This window comes from Micropterus dolomieu, linkage group LG01 (genome assembly GCF_021292245.1).
Source record: "Micropterus dolomieu isolate WLL.071019.BEF.003 ecotype Adirondacks linkage group LG01, ASM2129224v1, whole genome shotgun sequence".
Taxonomy (NCBI): Eukaryota; Metazoa; Chordata; class Actinopteri; order Centrarchiformes; family Centrarchidae; genus Micropterus; species Micropterus dolomieu.
This window is the reverse complement of record NC_060150.1, coordinates 26,979,878-27,001,417: the sequence shown is the minus strand read 5'-3', so window position 1 is coordinate 27,001,417 and position 21,540 is coordinate 26,979,878. Positions and strand designations below refer to the sequence as shown.

Genomic DNA, 21,540 nt, shown 5'->3' with positions numbered 1-21,540 from the left:
TAACTATATTCATATTGAAGGATATTTTTACACTGTTTATCATGATAAACATTTTTTTTTATTAAACCTTGATTTAACCAGTAAGTATCCTGGATATTGTTTTCTGAATTTAACAGAACAGAAGGATGTCTGAAAATGAAAAGGTCCCGTTTGACCATTATTAGCAGACCAGTGTGTGTAAACTAGACGTCTTCACATGTAATTTTCATGCAAAAACAGATCCTGTGATACACAGTATATCAATATCAGAAACAGTCTTCTGAATATAGTTTACTCTATAATGCCCAGCCCTACTGTAGAGCATCAGCTAGCTTGGTTAAGAGGGAAAGAAGAATGCATTAAGTGTTCTACGTAGACAGACAGCTGAGAAGAGCTCCCCCGACTCCCTGTTTTGACTTTCCCAGACAACTTGAGAGTTCATTAAATATTCATAGATACAACAGCCAGTAAAGTGAAACAGCTCAATAATAACTTGATAGGCTTATTCCAAACCAGACAAAACAGTAACCTAACAGCTTATCAGAAAGCATCACCTTAGGTAGACTTATATAACCAGGGAGCTGAGCGGTACCCATTTGGATTGCATATGACAACATCTGACTGAACTGTGCTACACTTGCCTTCTGCCTATCAAAGTGGATGACAGAAGCAACTGCTGACTTGCACTTCCTCCCTACCTGATACAGGGCAAAGAGATCGGGGGAAGGAGAAAGGGACGAGCTGCCTCTGCTGCTGTGGTTCACTATTAAAATAATAGATTTCTAATTCCATCACAGCATCAGCTGTCTCCCAGGGTTTGGGACGGGAATGACAAATCAGAATTGCAAACTGACAATTACGGCTAGTGGAAAGAAATGCCAGCTTGAATACTGCAGCGTGCACTGTAGATATTTTAAAAGCAGAGCAGCTATAAGGCTAGGTCACTGGGGTTATATCTCAGGGATTAAGTTAATCCGCTATATAAAAATATAGCCTTTCAACAGACTACTGGCTCAGTATTACAATAGTAAGCTTAAATTCAATAGCCTGCAGCTAGGCTATATCCACTATGCCTTAAGTTTAAGAGAATATCCTTCTGTGTAACCAAGGCCTAGAAGTGTCCATTCTCATAAGCATATTCTATACTGTTCAGCACCTGGTTTGCAGTGTTTAAATCCTTAAAATGGGGTACTGTAGTGACTTTTTTTTGTAGAACAAAAAAACTACTCCATAATGAGGTTCAATGGCACATGCTGAAGAACATCTGTTCTAGACACAATAGCATAGATAGGAGCCTTAGAGATAAAAGGCTCAAACATCAATCCCTCAAACAAAAGACACTGTAATAAGAACACATCTAAGAGGAAGAGAGTAACTGCAGCTGGCAGCACATACTTGACCTGCCCTGTTAAAAAGAGCAGAGAGGGTGAGAAGGAGAGATGTGAAAACACAAGGAGTTATATACTATACAGCTGTTCTGGGTTACTGCATGGAGATGGGCTTCTTCATCAATAATTCTATTCTGTATTAAGTTAAATAAGCAGCAGTCCCTGTAGGGAGATGAAGGCCATTCTGCGATATACAGTATACTAGAGACATCAGCTATATAGCCGGGAGCCATTAAGATGCTGATTTGGGCACTTACCGTGTAAGCCACTGATTGCAGGCTTGAGGGGAACAGGCTTTTCAAGCCTCTCCAGTTGTTTAGACAGAGGACTCTGAGAAGACTTGAGCTTAAACATCAACGCTGTACCCACAGCCAATTACCGAAAAGGAATGCCATGTTGGGGTGTGTGGGTGTATGTGGCACTCCCGCTGATCGTGCAGACAACGAACACATGCACAGGAGCGATAGAGTGGTTTACATAAACAGAGAAAACCGAACAAATTAGAAGAACGATTATTTTGATGTTACTTCAGATGTGCCTAGTAACATATCAATCCCTGTGTCCAACCTTGACAATCCACTCTCACCTTGTGGCCGTCAATTCTACTGCACACGTGTCTCAAGATCATTGTCCAAATGCAATTGGTCGCATATTGAGTTAAGAGTGCTCAAAACTGTCTGCCACTGCAGTTCCCCATTTCCAAGAATAGACAAATCACATGGGACTGTACTGTAATTGAATTACTCTGCAATATCAGGATAACTAGCAAATGAAAGCCCATCCCGCCACCGAGAATTCACATCAGTACAACTAAAAATGCCGAAAGCAACATCTGAGATCATTCATTATCTTAGTTTGATGTTTTAAAAAAAAATTAAATAAATAATTATAATTATATATCCTTCCTGATGTTGCACTCAAATCAGTTCTTATAATCCTACTGTAGTACTTTGTTTTGGTCCATAATGTTTCTCTCTTTTAAAAAGCTGAAATTTGCCAATGTGTTGCCAATTTTTCATACATATTATGGTCCAAACTGGAACTGCAACTAGATTGTTTTCTTTCCCAAAATTCTCAGATTTTGTTAACTGATTTATTGTTTAGAATAAAAAAATTCAACAACAACAAGACAAATTAACATCTAATTGAAGGAGCCAAAAATTTTATTTGCACTTTTAATTTAACTAAAGAAATCCACAAATGTATTATGAGATTGATATATATATATATATATATAGAGATATATATATATATATATATATATATATATATATATATATATATATATAGATATATATATAGATATAGAGATATATAGATATATATATAGATATAGAGATATATATATATATAGATATAGAGATATATATATATAGATATATATATATATATATAGATATAGATATAGATATATATATATATATAGATATAGATATAGATATATATAGATATAGATATAGATATATATATATATATATATATATATATAGATAGAGATAGAGATATATATATAGAGATAGAGATAGAGATATATATAGAGATAGAGATATATATATAGAGATAGAGATATATATATAGATAGATAGATAGATAGATAGATAGAGATATAGATAGATAGATAGATAGAGATAGAGATATAGATAGAGATAGAGATATATATAGAGATAGAGATATATATATATATAGAGATAGAGATAGAGATATATATAGATATAGAGATATATATATAGATATAGAGATATATATAGAGATAGATATAGAGATATATATAGAGATAGATATAGAGATAGATATATAGAGATAGATATATAGATAGATATATAGAGATAGATATATAGATATATCTCGATATATATATCTAGATATATATAGATATAGATATGGAGATATATATATATATATGGATAGATAGATAACACTAAGCACAGCAACAAGACACAAGGTAGTTATACTGCATCAGCAAGGTCTCACTCAGGCAGCCATTTCAAGGCAGATAGGGTTTTCCAAATGTGCTGTCCAAGCTCTTTAGAAGAAGCAGAGAGAATTGGGCAACACTGAGTACCATAGACGCTGTGGTTGGCCAAAAAACTTACCAAAAAGCCATACCTGTGACATGGAAACTGGGGCGCAGGAAAAATGGCAGCGAGTGCTCTGGACTGATATTCGGCTGCAGCAGAAGGCAGGTTGTTTGCTGAAGGGCTGTAGAGTGGTACAAGAATGAGTGTCTGCAGGCAACAGTGAAGCATGCTAGAGATTCCTTGCAAGTCTAGTGCGGCATTTCTGCAAACAGAGTTGGGCATTTGGTCAGAATGAATGGTCTCCTCAAAGCTGAGAAGGACAGGCAGATATCATTAAAATCATTTGTTAGGAAAGAGGATAAGAATCAAAGAAAATAAATACTCCAGTTTACCCAGCAGATTTATGAATGACAGATGTGCTCGTAGGTAAAGAAGTAACAACAACCAGTTAGGAAATGTGACATTAAGACACTTGAAATCCTGAAATCATGCCACAATTGTAGAAAGAAAAAACCCCCTCTTGTATGTCACCTTTATGAGGCAATGGGACCTTTAGTCTTTATGATTAGGGAGACACGCAGCTCAACATAACTTCTGCAACTGCAGAGGTCCCATGATTCCCTCTCTATGTCTCTCACTTCCTTCCTAACTCCCCACGCCTCCAGTCGCAAGGAGTCTTGACCTTGGCTGAGACACACTGCAGAGATGCCATTAAGTAACACTGAATACCCTCCTCGCCACCCATTCTAAAAACCCTTTAACCTTAATCAACCTTTTAATCAATTACCCTGTCTGATTACGCTCCCCACGCACCGCTTACCTAGCACACCTCATATCTTTTCTTCTCTCCATCTCTCTCTCTACCTCTTGTATTCCCATGTGGGCAGTACCCTGCAATGTCAGAAGGTGCCTGTAACGATACAGCAGTTTCCTTGAGCCTCGGCCTCCCTAACAGGACTAAGTCTAGTCCCCTAATTAGCCCTTAATGCCATGTCAATTTGAATTAAGAGAGAAGCCAATTTTAGAAGGAAAAACTAGATGTAGACAGTGCTTGTGTGCGTGAAGGGACACTAACCAGCGCCAACAAACTTACCTCCATGAATGAACAGGAAGAAAAGGGGAAAAAAAGCCTCACAGGAGCGACTGACATACAGCTATAGATTGGAAATATTAAAGGTCTATTAAATGAATGGCTAAGCCTGACCTTAGTGCTATAATGTGGAGCAGTGCAGAAAAGGGTGACTCTGTATGCATATAAAGAACATTTCTGCCTTTATATGCCCAACAGAGCTGAAGATATAATGTAGCAACATGTACTGTGTTTGTGGCACAATTTGTCCTTTTAAAGAGTGCAAGACTAACATCTTGTGACTTCTTTTGGTCTGCATCTTTGACCATAGCTAGCATCAAAAATGTGATCAGAGTTGTGCTCTTTTGCAACTGTAACTACAGCTGCATTGATGTCAGGGTCATACTGACTACTGCAATGGTTAGAACTTTAACTACTGGAGGTCAGCAAAATTAAGTTTAGTGAGTCATTAAGAATTAACAGGCAGCAAAAGCGCCAGAAATATGTGAGTCTTACTGTGGGAAGCAGTACATGGGATATAATTTACTGTTAAGACCTCTTGTAGGGTGTTATACTATAAAGCATTTACACTCATCATATGTGGATCCGTTCATATCTTAAAGGTCCTATCTATGTTAGGCTTTTTTCAGTTGGTAAATGCTTCCTGGGAAAAATAGGGTTTGTTGCTGGTTGCTGGTTGCTTGAACAAGGCATGGACAAAAATTCCATCACAATGCATTAACTTTATAATTGCAAAAAAAAGGAGATTCAATTGAGAATGTGCAAGAATAAATGCAGACATATCACATTACCTCATCTGTAAAAATCAAAATATGTAAATCTAATATTGCCATAAATCAAACCTGCTGATTGATTTACAGCATTGCCCACAATACTCCTTTATACAGTGATTTCCCAACCAGGTAAACAGAAAGCTCGACTTATTAAAAAAAATTTAAATTATGATTTGATAAAATATATAATGTACATTGTGTTAAAAAATAACATAACACGATTACAAACCGGTGTGATATCTCATTACCGTAAAAGCTGCCCATCAACCTGAGTCAGTTGTAACACATCAACACCATGTGCAGCAAATGAGAATGTGTGAAAACTAGGTAGCATGTGAGCAGACTTGAAATCTTGAAATAGTTAGCTAAAAGTAATGGATGGAGTTTAAATAGTAAGCTTAAAGTGCCAGTTACACTCACTGTAAAAGTATAAGTAAGCTGTCTTTCGCGGCGTCTTGACAGCTCCAATGCATTCAATGGTGTCGAGGCTTTTTAGGTCATTCTTTAACCGATCAAGTCGTTTTGCGACAGCTACACCTGTGACAGGAATTCAGCGTGTGAGTGTGATCCTGAGTGGGGAAATAGTGGAAGGGTGTCACCTTGTAATGTTTTAAAATTGAGAATCACCTGGTAAACCAGAAGCGACACAATGTTAACTTTCTGAAATATGACACACCCCCTCGAGGTTCAAGTGGTGTCAGTGCTCATAACGTATCTTGACACCATCACTGTGACACATGTGTATCTGTGGTGTATCATGTTTCAGGTGTATGAGTAATTAAAGCGTCTGTGGGAGAGGATGACTAGACTGGCTATAAATAAGCATCAACTCCCGCAATGTTTGTCCTTTCCCTGAATTGTTAAAGCTGGAACTGTACTTCTGTCAACTCTTTTCACTGCACTTGAATAGGATTGTAGAGTACAGTGTGAATCTCTGAAAAGTGATCCAATATAACATGTCTTTGTAACCCAACTGGCGTCTTTTTGTGTCCATCTTTTGCAGCACGGTGACGTCAGCAGTGTTCACGGTGGGTGACAATGTGGTTTCAGGGAGTGACGACCGCACCGTCAAGGTGTGGGATTTGAAGAACATGAGGTCGCCTATAGCAACCATCCGCACTGACTCAGCTGTAAACAGGTTGGTGTAATTGGATGACAGCCAGGCCTTGTGGGTGCATTTATCGCTACAAGCTGTTTTAATTCTCTGTAGACAAAGATTTTCATTGCAGAAACTAAGGACAAATTTGAATGACACTGAGGCAATATTGTTGTTATACATAATGTATCAGTTGATCAGTGCAATCCATCAGTGAAAAACCTGTATATGATGCAGATTGATTAATTGCATATTGGTTGCAAAATTGATACACACTTCAGTGTTTGTTAACGGTATAAATTAATTGGATTCCACATGAGTATGCATGAATATGTTATATTGCTGTGTTTCATTAGAGTGTGATGATTGAACACCATCACATGTCACAATCATGGATGAATCATGAGACAGTGGTCCCCCAGGTGCAGAAATGTAAAAGGCCCTTCTCCTATTTAGCAGCAAATTGCCCAGAACTCCTGCATATGGACTTGTGTGCAAACTAGAAAGTAACTTCTGTTATCAAATCAACCAAAATGTGACATGCTGTAGAATAAAGGTCCAGACTGCATGTGTACTGGAGATCTTCAGAGAGTTTACCTAGCATTAGCAAGTGAACTCGATCTGATCTTTCAGGATAAGCGTCTCTGCCAACCAGAAGATCATCGCTCTGCCACACGACAATCGACAAGTCCGACTGTTTGATATGAGTGGAGTGAGGCTGGCCAGACTTCCACGCAGCAACAGAATGGTAAGGACGTAAACAAAGTGGACAGGAAGACGTGTTTTTCTCAAGTTAATCAGCATCAAACAGGAATTTTGTGTGTGTGTGTGTGTGTGTGTGTGTGTGTGTGTGTGCAGGGTCACAGGCGAATGGTGTGTTGTACGGCGTGGAATGAAGAGAACCAGTCGTGCAACCTGTTCACCTGCGGCTTCGACCGACAGGCCATCGGCTGGAACATCAACATCCCGGCCCTGCTGCAGGAGAAGTGACGCCACTGACATGCACACACAGCAGAAACACACTGTAACGTAGGAGACGGTACACATAAACACTGCAATCTGTGTCCTCGCACATGCTAAAATGTTTGAAGTGTTCAGCATTTTAGTTGTCATGTATTTCACTGATTTCCAGCTGCTGGAATGTGTGAAAAACATTGTTCATTATTACAATTAGTGCTGCAGCTATTAACATTAATTAGCAAGAGCATATTCCCCAGATGTATGTAACTCTGTCATTTGTTGTGTACACCCACAGCTGAAACCTTGAAACATCTCCTGCTGTTAAGTGAGCCGACACGGCTCCAACATTTTTAAAGTGTATAGTGTGTACGAGGCCACAGAGCTGATCTCCTGTGTTTCACCCTTTCAGTTAGCATGCATTGTGAATTGTGACGTGGCTAGGCTGATCGTGTCATTCCCAGCCTTTTCTGTTTTTAAAGTTTTAAAGTAATATGTGTGACTCCTCAGTCATAGGCTGCTCTTCACATCACTGTTGTTTAGTTACTGCCGAACGGTTGCTCTTGCATGTCGATAAACCCGGTGTGCGAATGTTACTTGTAAAGGTGTGAGAGAACAAATAGAAGGCCAGGAGAGTTTGTAGTATAGGATATAAATAGGTTATGTATATATAATGTTGTGGCCTAAATAAGTGACCTGTGTTGCAGGTTGTTGCTTGTTCATGGATTAAGTGTCTTACAGATTAAGTGTCTTGCGGAGATAATGTGGTTCTGTGAAATGTTTTTTATTCTTTTAGTCTACTTATAGAGATATAATATTTCTCATCATGGAACAAAACATATCATATTGAGGCCTGCCAGATTACCTGTGCAGCATGCAGGCTGCTGGGTCATTCAGTTGTCTTTCAAATGTTTCAAACAGGATCTGCTGCAGGTTTGCGTCTTTGCCTATTACATTACATTTTGATGCTTTCGGTTCACGGCCAGCGTCCACAGTTCCACATTTTGTTGTCAACATGTCAAACTTATGATACTGTAACTCTGCCTTGTTCCATGTTTACAGAAGGCTTTTCATTTTAAAAAGTATTGCTCTGTTCTGCCTCTCTATCAAGAGAATAGCAATAATGGGAAAATGACAGCACTTCTGTTGTTAACAATGCAACGTGTCCACATTATCATAATCTAGTATTTCCTATATGTTGCAGGTTTAGGTGTCACTACTTTTTGCCATAATATGCACCCATATTTTCTTGGTGTCAGTGAAATTCAGACCCATCCTCTTCACCCTGTTGCTAACTCAGAACCCTGCGTTGCTGTACTGTGTCGTCCCTAAGTGAACTTGTTGGTTACTGGTCATTTCTGTGCTTCAGTAACAGCCTGTCAATATGAAGTTATAGTGTTTACACTTTGCATTGAACCTTAGCCTTGTACTGTATGACCTCTTGCACCTTTTTGTTGTAGATGGCGCTTTTCAGTCTCTGAAAGGCAATCTTTATCCAAATACAGAAGCAATAACCCAGCTCCTCTATGCTTCCTGTGAAGCCGATTTCTGTCTCGGAAATCAGTGAACATGGCTTGAAGTACACACTGAATCTCAGTTTGAGAATTATAACTAGAATTGGGCTTGACCTGAATCCAGGACACTCTATTTGTTACACTTGTGCAATATCCTGAACATGAAGTCAGGCTGTAGTTTTTGATCTTCAGATGTTTTAACTTATTTCAGTGCTGTAAATCCCATAAAATGATTTTACTTGTGTGACTGGTGTAGATGTAGCTCAGTGTACATAGGTATGCATTACTTACCCAAACATTGGCCTCAGAATACACACTTTACTGCTCTTTCCGCCAACAATAGAGTCGAGATGGATTTAGAAGTAGCGTGAGCCTAAAAATATAAAAAACCTATTGAAATGCCTTACCATTGCATTTAAAATGGTGCATTAGCCGTATCCATCTGAGCATCAGTGCACTTTTCCAAATGCTTGTTAAATAACTAATTGTGTTCCACTGCACAGTGCAGATAGGATTTTTATTCCTGTTTCACTCAGGGAACTCAATCTCACGCCCACTGATATCAATGTCACTTTGATCTGCAGGTAGAAAGGCAAGTCCGATTTGCGCCCCACATATGAATTCTAACTCGGAGGAAATATGATTTTGGATTGATACATTAAATTATTGCGTGCCAGATTGGAGGGGTAAAAAAAGTGGACAGGCTTCACTTCATTGTTGCAAATCATATTCACTTCAAACTTCGTTATGTGATCTACTTTGCATACTTTATTGTGACGGGTACGTGCTCGCTGACACTTTCCAATAAAAATGTGTGATTTCCTTTTCCAGTCTTGCGTGTCTCTGTTCCACCTTATTTAACACATACCCCTCTCATGCTTTTATTCAGTTCAGTAAGATATGTATCATTTTGAACATCACACTTTATTCATCTGGATATAAATCCAGTAGCTTGGGATATAATGACGTATAGTGTTAATTAGAGGTGAACCATAAAGTGTATGAATATTTGTTGAGTGCAAACATGGACTTAATTAATTTTACCATCGCTGCTATGACACTTAATATTTTTAGTTTGTGTAAAGGTTTGTTGCCAAGTAGTCCTCCAGCTTAAAGGAAGCCATGTGACAGCCACACTGTTACATATGGTAGGTATGTAAAGGCTTATTTCTTACACATACGGTATGCTCTCTAACATTTGGTGACGCAATCCACATTGAAGTGGGTTAAATTAAGGAGGGCAGGTTTTATCATTTTGTCTTCACATAGTGGGAAATGCACAGGTGTTATTAATAACATTAACAATGGCATTGTTCTATTCAAGTGTCACAGGAAGTCATGCACAATACCAGGACCCTGATAGCAGTTAAATGGAATTCAGTCATTCACTTTATTATATTCATCTATACTTCTGCTGTGACATGAAGCTTTTTCCTGGAAGACATTTATTTTCTGGGTTTGGATCTGATGTGTCGATTGTCAATATCTAACCTCAGATCCACTGGCCTTTGAAGTTACTATAAACAGAGTCTTGAAGTAAACTTCTAACAACTCAGGCAACTGCAACATGACAAGGAATCCCAACTACACTCTTTGCCAAAAGGAACCATTTTTCACAAGCATCTCAAGCATCTGTTTTGAATGTAAAAATTTTAGTCTGGATATAACTAATAACTAGTTGTCAAATAGTACAGTGGAGTGAAAATTATCTTTCCCTCTTAAATGTAGTGAAGTAGACATTTAAAGGACAAACTGGAAACACTCAAATAAAGGACCCTTATCTCATATTTGTACTTACAGCTGGAGTGCGGGACTTTTACATTTAAATAAATGTCCGTTACGTTCAAGCCCTTGCCAAAACGAGTTCACACAATGCTGATTATGCCTCTCCCCGCCATATAAATCTCTCTTTACAGTATACTGGAGTTTTTAAGTCTGGTGTGGCGACATTCCCTTGCTGGCGAACCAGTAGTGATATATTTTACCAGCAATGATTGGTTTGCCGGAGCTGAAGGGGGGAGCAACTGTGGCAACAGCAGAAACTCAGTATGGCAAAGCCTGCACATCAGAAGCAGGTGTCAACAGGGTTGTGTAATTACACTCATATTGTCAGAGGGGGAGACAAACATTCTACGTGGCAGGTTACAATTACAGTCCTTAAGTAAATGTATTTTCCACCACTTCTGCAATGTTAACAGTCTTTTGCACCCTGAGGACAGTTGGGGCATTTTTACATCATTTTCAAAATGTCTTGATAGACCAAAGACAAGTACTGTTGTTGGGCTACGTCTATGTTTTGAAAAAGTGTGTTACGGCTCTTAGATATCACTGAGAAATCACATGACACTGGGAGACAGAATATTCTGTGGAGTTTTACCTCTCAGTCCTTGTCCATTAGATTATAGCTGTCTGGCCGTGACCAGCCACTGGAGCAAATTGTCAATTATGATGTTTATTGTAGAGCACAGTCGACTCTATAGCCTTAGGGGGATGAGTGGATGCTGCTGAGGAGGCATACCCCGATGCACGCACCTCTTCTCTTCTTCCTCGCTTCATTCTGCCTCCAGGCTAATTTGGCGGCTGGTCTGTATGACACCTGCCACCGAGCCCAACAGAGATAACCATTTCCCCATGGATTTCCCCCGGGAGAGACAGGACGAGGGAGGCCTCTTTAATATATGTCTGGATGCTCCTGAGGGCCAGCAGTGAAAGAAAGGTGATCATGAAGCCGACAAAGTGGAAATGGCCCAATATCAGTGCTCATTGTTTGATTTTTGTGTATTTGGTAGGATACAGATGACATATTATACATTTAATGTTCATTACTAATTGACGTCAAAATCTGAAGATTCAAAAACTATCAAGACGAGGTAAAATTACAAGATTTTGTGGTTTTATTCACATATACAGTACAAACATTCACTTATTTGTTACTGAAGTGCAATTTACAGACCTTAGCAGCATTTCTTTATATACTTTAATTTACATCATTAGACATTTTAGGATCTTGCTCACATCTCTGTCAACATCTTTTTTGTACATTTTTCTTTTACATATGTACAGTCTTAGATACAATATTGCCATTCAGACATGCCTTATATTTATTATCTCTCAAAATAAATCTGCAAATCTGTTGTCATGGCTAATGCAGCCATTGTGAAACACGGTGTGAGGCAAGGAGGAATGTTGTTACCTGTGTTGTATGTAGTGTAGGCTGATGATGAACAAGCAGTAAACAGCTGCCCCACATGTAGATGAAAGACAAACACTCCCTGTTCTGATACACACTGACGCAATCTACACAAAATGTGATTATTGCCGCTATGGGAAAACAGATTCAGGATTTCCATTTGGTTAAGGTGTAAACAAAGAATCTGAGATCCTGAGAGCCACAGTTGTTTTTTTTGTTTGTTTTTTTTAAAGCTGCCACTGGCCAAGGCTGGATTACCAACTAGGCCCCGAACTCTCAGCTTAGTCACTTGGTTTTTGTAAATGGATGAACTGCAGATGTATTATACTGTGTCTGCATGGGACATTGTCAAAATAGTGTTGTGTTTAGTAAGATTACCAAAAACTAACTGACACACAATCTGGGGCCAGAAATGATTCCAACATGTAAGTACTAGTCGGTCTCTGGGTGCATAATAAAGCTGCTCATGTATAGGTGGCGGGATGTGGGGGTGGTTAATAGGGGCCCTGTAAAAGGTTAATCCAGCTATGTCACTAGCACATAATATACTGTACCAATATGTACACATGTTGCCAGAATTTTACTCTTGCCACGAGGGAAAATCCTTTAAAATGGCATGCAGACCATCACAGGACATAAAAACTCCAATGAAACTTTTAAGTACTGTCAGCTTTGAAAGACAAACAGTTTGCTACTGGCAAAAATATTATTTTATCATTTGATTTTTTTAATCAGCTTCTTACCATGAGTAATGACGTCTTACAGGAACAAAATATTTCCTGCCTAAGTTAGGTAACAGTTTTGGTTATTTTGGAGAGTTTTCTATATTTTAGTTTTTCTCTGTACTCTTCTCACTGGTTTCAAAGTAGTGGGGCTTCATTTAGAAAATGGCAGTGTCCCAGGATTTGAATCAGAACTGAAATTTTGGGTGTTAGACTCTTGATAACTAATCACTAAGAATGATAATAAGAATTAACTTTTGCTTATTAAGTCATGCGTATTTAATGCTATAAAGAAATAGTTAAGATTTGAAACCAAGTTTTCAAGGTCTTCAAATCTTAAAAAAATCCAAAAGATTACATTTACATTAGTAAGAATTTGCCTAGTGAATGTGAGGCCAGATGCAGGTCCAATGAGGGTCAAGTTGTCTCTTGTGTAAATCTGCCTGCGTATCAGAACATGTTCACACTGATCACCGCTGAAGGTCATACTCTACAGTTCAGTCGGCCACACGGTCAGCGATTTGATTTGATACTGTATCCTCACTGGAGACACATTATGCTGCCAGAAGAGGGGCTCAGTAGGAGCGGGATGGGAAAACAACAACAGAAAAACACCACTAGATGTCACTCTCACTACTTAGATTTTACTGCTGACTGAGCCGTGCTGGTGGCGGTTTGGATGCCTCATCTAAAATCCTTGAGGAAAATACAGCAATGACGGAACAACACAGTCATGATCATAATGAATATCAACACTTAGCTGCATAAAAAAAATCAGATGTTTACATCATGAAATATGCAAAGACATAAAAAACTGTGAGGTACAAATCTACATGGTAGTGTTTGAGATGTCCATATTTACCTTGCTGATTTTTCATCTTTAATTCGTACATAAAGGTTGTGTGTTTGAGTCTGTCGAAAAATGGGGTTTAAAAATAAAAATCCCTCAAGTTGACCACAGTGCTGACAGTGAGGGGGTGTGGGCTTGGAAAACTATTCGCCACCTTGACTGTTGATCTGTTCAGGGCGGTCATGACCACAGGAATAAAGCGTCTATCAGGTCAACGAGGCCTCGCTAATGAGTCACGACTGAAAATCACTCTTGTTGGTGACAAGCTTCAATGTACGGAAACTGGGCACACCGGGCTGAAAACTGAGGTCATCCGGGTCAAAAAACAATGGAAATAATTGTAGTATGAAAGAGAGGGGAAAAACGGGTAACCACTCCCCTTTCCTCCATCATCACCTCCACTTGTACTTAGGCGATCTGTAATGGCTGCGTTTATGTACCTAACCTCGATTCTTCTCCTTCGCTCTACCCAGTGAGGTGAGGAAGGGAGGAAAAAAAAGAGGGTGTATTAACCTGTCGTTGTGTCGTGTTAACCTCCGCAGTGCTTGAAAGGCGGGGAGGGAGTGGGGGGCAGATGCAAGCAAAGAGGAGAGAGTGACAAAGAAGAGGCGAGGTAAAAAGGCGGAGGAAGGAAGAAAATGGAAAGAGGGCAAGGAAGGAGAGATGGAGACAAAAGGAGAAGAAAGTCAGGAGTTAAAGGGTGAGTCAGAGAAGGAGGACAAAGATAGAAATGAGAGAAGGAAGGTGAGGTGGGCTGATTTGAAGCTATGGTCTGTCCTTCTCTTTATTCTCTCACTCTCTTCCCATTGCTTCCCTTCCTCTTCCTCTATCACCCGTCACCCTGACAGGGCCGGTAATTGGACGTGGACCACTCTCTCTCTCGCTCTCGCTCTCTCCCCCGTGGCTCTGCTCCTCAGCGGGAGCCTTGGGGCCCGGAAATAGCTGATGACAAGATAGCGGCTGCCTTTCATTCTGCTCAAGGTTACCCCAACCTTCCTTGACAGCAGAAGAAGGGGGTATTTAGGTGTGTGTTTGCTTAAATGTGTGTGTGTTTGTGTGTTTAAAGAAGGGCAAGTCAAAGAAAGGGTCCACCTTTTTATGTCCGTTTTCTTTTCAGCCTGTCCAGTTGACCTTCCTCTTGTCGTTTGTCTATTGGGTGGATGGGCGGTACATCCAGAATGACACACGTACACGCGGATGTGCCTTGAGTTTAGAGGTTGCACTGGGAGACTTCAGGTATGAAGGTGTGAAGCAGAGTGTTGTTAAAGAGCATGGAATCATCTTATCCTAAAAAAATAAAGGTTAAACAAACACACACACTCCCTATCACACACACACACACACACACACACACACACTCTTCCTCAGACCGACAACAGGAACTGTTCCTGCTCGGGCGGTTTCTTGACCCAGGTACCGAGGCCCGTTTCCTGCAGAGATCTGAGCCACTGCTGTTTCACTGTCTGGTAAGGATGTGCCGCCATCTTGGCCTCGCAGTACATGAGCTGGCGGTCCACTGAGCCGGACACGCGGATCCCCAACTGAAGAGGGCGAGTGAGCAAGAGAGAAAGGGGAGAGGAAAGACAGAGAGAGAGAGAGAGAGAGAGAGAGAGAGAGAGAGAGCAATCTGGAGTCAGATAAAAGCGACACGGAGACAGACATGAAGATAGGAAGGGAAAACAAAGAGAGAGGAATAAAGCCAGGGCAGAGAGGCTAAAGGTGTCGTGAGGGGGGAGAGAGAGAGAAGAAGAAGAGCGACCAAACAAAACGAATGAGCCGGCACAAATGCATTTGGGTGGGGTTGGGAGGAGGTGGGTTTGTGGGGGGCTTCAACAGCTGTGTAATCTCCCCATTTAAATTTCACAAGCAATTGAACATTCTCTGTGCTTTTTGCGCATTCCTATTGTCGCGAGGGGAAACAATGAAGATCGGCGGAGAGACAAGTGGGTGAGAGAGAGGGAGAGAGTAAAAGTTTCTTTTGGAGATTAGTGCGACTGCTCTTGCGTGGCCCTTCTATACGGCGCGCAGGGAGCACTTAGGCTGGGGGCCTCCTCGAGTACTCCTCCAAATAATTATGGTTTCATAGTCATTATGCTTTAACGGCCGCCATTTGGCGATGCAGGCAGTGTCTGTTACATAAAGTTTCAGAATGGAAATGAAAGTGCAGCGGCTCTGTGTGCTGACGTTAAAGATCCGAGCTGCCAGTTTTTGATAAGCCGCATAGACAGCAGATGTTGCCGGGCCGACAAATTTATCTACAGCAGAAAGGACATTCCACATATCCTCCACAGAGTGTTCACCTGCAGCCAGACTGCTCTGTGACACAGATTTTAATACATGTGTCTGTGCTTTATGACTGAGTGGATGTTGGCATGCATCTCTGTAGTTAATGTTTCTCTATTACTGCTCGCATGTGATTTGTGATGGCGAAGGATTGCAGTGTTTTTGACAACAGGAGCATTTACATGGAGTGCAAGTAGAGCAGAGTGGTGAAGCAGACTTTTATTCATATGAAAATGTGACTATTGTTTAGACCCATATTAATTAAATAGTACATAGGAATATTTTCCCAAGTTTTTTTCGCAAGTTAAAAATACAATGTGCAGGGTGATTTTTAATTAACATTTAAATCAGTGGGAGTTTTTCCACAGATATCTCCACATGTAATAACAAGCACAGCACAGTGTGCGTGTGTGTATTATCAATACTAATAATGGCTGTATTCCATGTAGTTGTGCATGCTAGTATCATTAATGTTACACCTGTGCCTTTTCTACAATAAATCAACATCCAGAATGTCTAGTGAGATAAGCCCTACAGAGTGAGAGGAGCCACTGGTTCAGTGTTTTTACCACTGGAAATTCCCATTTCTGTAATGGTATCCCAAATGTTCCTCAACACAGAAACGCAGGAGTCACCTAGATAATTTCACACTGTGTTATGGCCATCAGTTTTAATTATCTCAACTTCATCTCTGGGGCGCCTCCATAGTTTAGGGGTTAAGACACTGACAATGAGCCACAACATCCCTGGTTTGCCGACAGCCTGGGACTATTTTTTCATCTTTCTCACCCTCATGTCCTAGGCAAGAATTTACGCCCAAAACAAACAAAAAAAACTTGTTTCTGGGAAATCTTATGAGTTTAGTATGACAGATGGCTCTAAATACTGCAATACCCATGAGCCTCAGTCACCATTCCAATGGAGAGGAAGTCAGTCAAAGCCATAAATCAGAGCTGTAGCAAATTCAGAATTCTCTCTTGTTGCAAGTGGGAACAAAACACCACATCACAGTTGCTAAATTCATCCAAAACTGACCCCGAGTCTGAAAGTGAACTAATTCAAATTGCTGAATATTTCCACAAAGCAAAATATTGCTTTAGTTCATGCACACAACAGAATTTTAAACTCATGATTGCATGTTTCTTAGCTAAATTAAGCTTGTGAGCTTTTCTTGCATTCAGTCTAATAACTTTAACGTTTTCATCAGAGAACCAGATATTTTCTAATGCAGTAGAGTTTAATGCTCATCCAAGTCACCTAACACTGTACCTTTATTTCACATCCTACAAATACAATTCAGCCACTGACCATAAGCGTTTCTCTCATTGATTCTCTCTCCCCATTAATAAATTTAACTGAGCCCATTGTGCCCTGGCTTTACCTTCCCTGTGGATGTTTGCCCTCACCTTGCGGTACAGTCTGTTCCAGCGGGTGAACAGGGTGTGCTTGCAGAGACGCGAGGGTGTCCCTGAGTCCCGTCTCCGTCCGGTGGCTGTGTTGACCACCTCCAACTGTGCATCACCCAGCGTCCAGTTAACACTCACACACGAGGCCTTCCCAGGCTGCTGATACTCGGCATTGCTCAGCCCTACAGGGAGGACAACAGAGAAGGACTTAGGTGGGTTTAACCTAATTCTGGTGGTTTTCCCACATAGGTGATTGAAATTATTTTCACTGTGTAAAAAAAAAACATTTCATAAAAGTATATCAAAATATAATGAACTTGTGAGTAAATCCCAGACTGTGTGGAAATTTTCAATTTTCCTCTGCAAACCTCCACTTTGTTGTTTTGTTTAACCTTCCTTCACTCTTTACTTACTCTCTCCCTGAGGCTAATGGCAGACAAAGTTTTGCAGCACTGTAAAAAGCTAAGTCAACCTGGGCCTGAAAACGCATGGATGTTTATATGAAGCTCTATATACCTCAGAGGGTGAGGGGGGGAGGGAGGGGGGAACGGGAGGGCTATTGAGCATATAAGCAACGTGTTGCTGCCTTTGTGTGAGTGCTTGTCTGCTCTTGAGTTCCTCCAGTTAACAGTGTTTGAGTGATGCCAGCTATGGTGTGTATGCTGTAAATATTACCTCCAGTCACAAAGATGAATCCTCCCCTACACTAGACTGTTTTGATTGTCTCTCTGTCCCGCCCTCTCGACCTCCTCTCTTTGAAATAATTAGCCTTGCTAGCAAAGCACACAAAGTGTACGGTCAAGGAAAGAGAGACAAAGGTAGAGGGGAAGTGGAGGTGAGTAGCAGTCACATTAGGGTCCATGTAGAGAATTAGGTGTCTTCATCGAGAACACTACCATAATGCTGATGCTGGAAGACGTGCTGTATAAGCTGGCCAGGAGTCAAATTTGGACGTCAGTGGATGCTCGTGATGCCTTTCTAAAGTGTAAGCTCTACCACGTCAGTAGACATCTGATGACTTTCTGGACAATGTGGGGCCGAATGAGGTGGCTCAAACTCCTGTTTATGGTCTCCGTTGCGTCTAAAATCTACCAGAACATATTACTATTGGGCCTGACCGACAACACAGCAACTACTTGCGCACTCTCATAATGCGAATGCAGGCTGCAGTTCAAGCTCATGGTCACATACTGTCCTCTGGAGGACTGAAAATCGACCTAGAGAAAACATGAGCTGTGTTGGACATGCCAACACCCATGGATGTGAAAGCTGTGCAATGCTTCATCCGGTTCTTAACATACCTTGCAAAATTTCAGCGAAAGCACTCTGAGACATGTAAGCCACTCCATAGGCTCCTGGATAAGGACACTGAATGGGATTAGTTGACCAAACATGATGATGCAGTGCGTGGCATTAAGCAGATGGTCTGTAGCAGACACGCTCTCAAATATTACGACATCACAATGCCTGCTATAATCCAGAGCCACGGGACTGGACTGGGGTGCTGCTTGCTGCAGCGGGGGCAGCCCATGGCTTTTGCCTCGAGAGCACTGACACAGACTGACCACAACTACACCCAAATAGAGAAAGAGTGCTTGAGTATAGTTTTCACCTGCCATAGATACTTAAATGGCAGTGAAGCAGTCACCGCAGGAAAGGACAACAGACCATTAATCACTATCTTCAAAAAACCACTCCTGAGTGCCCCAAAACGTCTCCAGGTCCTGTTGCAATCTCAACGTTGTGTACATGCCAGGGTCCAAGATGTGTGCCAGTTACAATTTAGGCAGGACTACACCATGACATCCCATGCATGTAACATGTTGTGTGTATCATGGATAGCACCCAGACTCAAAGCTGGACCAAGCACAGCACCTGGATGTTGAAGCCTTCAGATTCTGCCATATTGTGCAGCACTCTAAAATGGACGGTGTACTTCAAGCACTGAAATCCTTGGTGGGTGGCCTGATTTCAAGGAGGATATCCCATTGGCAGTGTTGGAATACTGGCCCTTTACAGATAAGAGCAATGTTCAAAACGGAGTGCTGTATAGAGGGGCAGTGCGTCATTATTCCGAAGGCCAAGAGCTCAACTGCTCACACGCATGCACATTAGTCATGCCGGCAAGGAGGCATGTTAAAGACGAGCCAGGGATGCACTTTTCTGGCCAAATATGAAGGCGGCGATAACAGACTTTGGGGTGAACTTCTCCGATTGCAATGATCACGCATGAGCCCAGCATAAAGAATATATGATGGTGAACATGGGTATCTGTTCATCTGCTGCAAAAGACCTTCTCATCCTTGTAGACCATTACTCGGACTACTGGGAAATCGACCACCAGCCAGATCATCACATGCTGCAAAGCCCAGTTTGCACAGTATAGACAGACTGACCACTGACAATGGCCCACAATTTGCTTGTGAACCATTCAGGAGGTTTGCAGCGAGCTGAGGATTTGGACATGTCACATCCTCACCCCGACATCCAAAGTTGAATGGAAAGCCGAGTCAGCCATTAAAAAAGTAATATCCCTCTGCAAGCAAGCGAAACTGCAACATGGTGGATGTTGACTACACACTTTACAAAGAGCGCTCAACCCAAACACCTCAGTTGGGAATGCCAGAGAAGCTCAATCCTGACCAGGGTCACGTCACTGGAGAGACAGCCTAAGTCACTGAGTAGCAAGAAAAGGGGAACCTCTTCACATGGATAGTGCTTGACACAGGTAAATCTTTATGTACAACTGGCCATAACGTCTACTCGCGTAGTGGCAGCCTGTCATGGCCACCATAATGTCTGAACTTGTGACTTGGGTGTAGTGTTGTGAAAAAATTAACATTTAACAAATTAACAAACAAAAGATATAAAACAAATGCATGCTATTGAGAGAAGCTAAAGCCCACATGTTAATCATGTAACAGCTGAAGGAAAGGAGATGTTACATACAGCATAGGCATATGTTTGATGCTTGTTGTGACACCTATGTGTGTTTTTGAGAAAATACATATTAACCCAGATGTGACTGACATAGGAGTTGAAGGCGCTGAGTATAGAGAAGTATGCGCATATGCAGGAGTGCTTAATATAGGTACGCACCGAAACAAACAGCTAGCTAGGCTCTGTCCAAAGATAACAAAACATGCCTTAAGCTCACTAAATAGAAATAGACCGAAACATAATGTAACCTGTTCCTCTGAACATTATCGAAGTTGACATGTAAAATGTTTACTATGAATTGCAGTATAATATGTTGCATTGTGTTTTGTCACAGGTGTCCTTTTTAACTAACTTACTGACAATACTACAAAGGAGGACATTTTGGGTGCAAAATGTGTCACAAGAGACATACTTCACATGTAGCATCTAAGCTCGCAAAATAAGTGCTGCGAGAACATTATAGCCACACTAAATCTTTCAAACTGTCTTCAGAAAGGAATCACTCGACTTCCAACCCAGTATTTATTATATCAAGCAATGTTAAAGGTACCTTCAGACAGATTCTGGACGATTGGTGAACAACAGTTGCCTCTGATCTCACCGTCTGACAGAAAGCTTGTTATAGTACAATACCTGATGTACAATACCACAATACATGCCTGCAGATCATCTCCCTCCTTGCCACACTCATTTTCCTGTCTTCACTCTTCCATTCACCAATCGCAGCTCCTCTTTTCTGTAGCTCCTTGGAGCTGGAATGAATGGCCTGCCACAGTAACAATCCTCCAAGTCTCTTATTACCCATCTCTTCTCTCTTGTGGAGACGCACCTCTTTGAACAAAAGACCCTCCTATCCATCCTGCCTTTTTCCTTTCTCTCGCTCCATTCATGGCTCATTTCATCCCTTCAATGGATTTGACTCCTCTGTTTCTGTAATAGGCAATTTGATTTTTCCCTCATTGAAGACTTGATCAATTTCTCTGCTGGGAAGTGTTTTGCAGACATGAAAGAGGCAGAATTAGAGCCTTTGGTTATGGGATTCAGAACTCTACAGTACACATACCCACGGCTTAATATCTGAGGCTGCCGTAGAGCCACAATACAGGATAGCTTGTTTGTGTATGTGTATACATTGCATCAAAGTGTTCCTCTGGGGGGTGGAGCAGCAGAGGAGGAGTAGTGAAGCAACAGGTAGGCCTATGTGAAAAGACGAACTTCTTCAATGTCTAGGTAATGTTGTAATGAGAAAGGGGGATATGACTGAAAGGTTGCTGTTTGGAATCCTTGAAACACTTGGTGAGTGATCTCTATTCACATTCAACAACACTTTACCC

The 21,540-nt window shown here is 41.0% G+C and overlaps 2 protein-coding genes across 4 annotated transcripts in view; both read left to right on the top strand.

Annotated features, from left to right (window-relative positions):
* Positions 1-9,640, top strand: part of LOC123979218 (WD repeat-containing protein 37-like) — a 1,096,407-nt gene extending 1,086,767 nt beyond the window's left edge. For all 3 annotated transcript variants that reach the window (XM_046063044.1, XM_046063052.1, XM_046063034.1), the window contains exons 12-14: positions 6,252-6,386; positions 6,978-7,092; positions 7,203-9,640. In XM_046063044.1, the coding sequence (XP_045919000.1) occupies positions 6,252-6,386; positions 6,978-7,092; positions 7,203-7,334 (382 nt within the window). In that variant the 3' untranslated portion in view covers positions 7,335-9,640. The remainder of the gene's footprint in view (positions 1-6,251; positions 6,387-6,977; positions 7,093-7,202) is intronic.
* The window catches only part of LOC123979295 (partitioning defective 3 homolog), a 387,436-nt gene that overhangs the window by 242,331 nt on the left and 123,565 nt on the right, over positions 1-21,540 (top strand). The gene's annotated exons all lie outside the window — the stretch shown is intronic.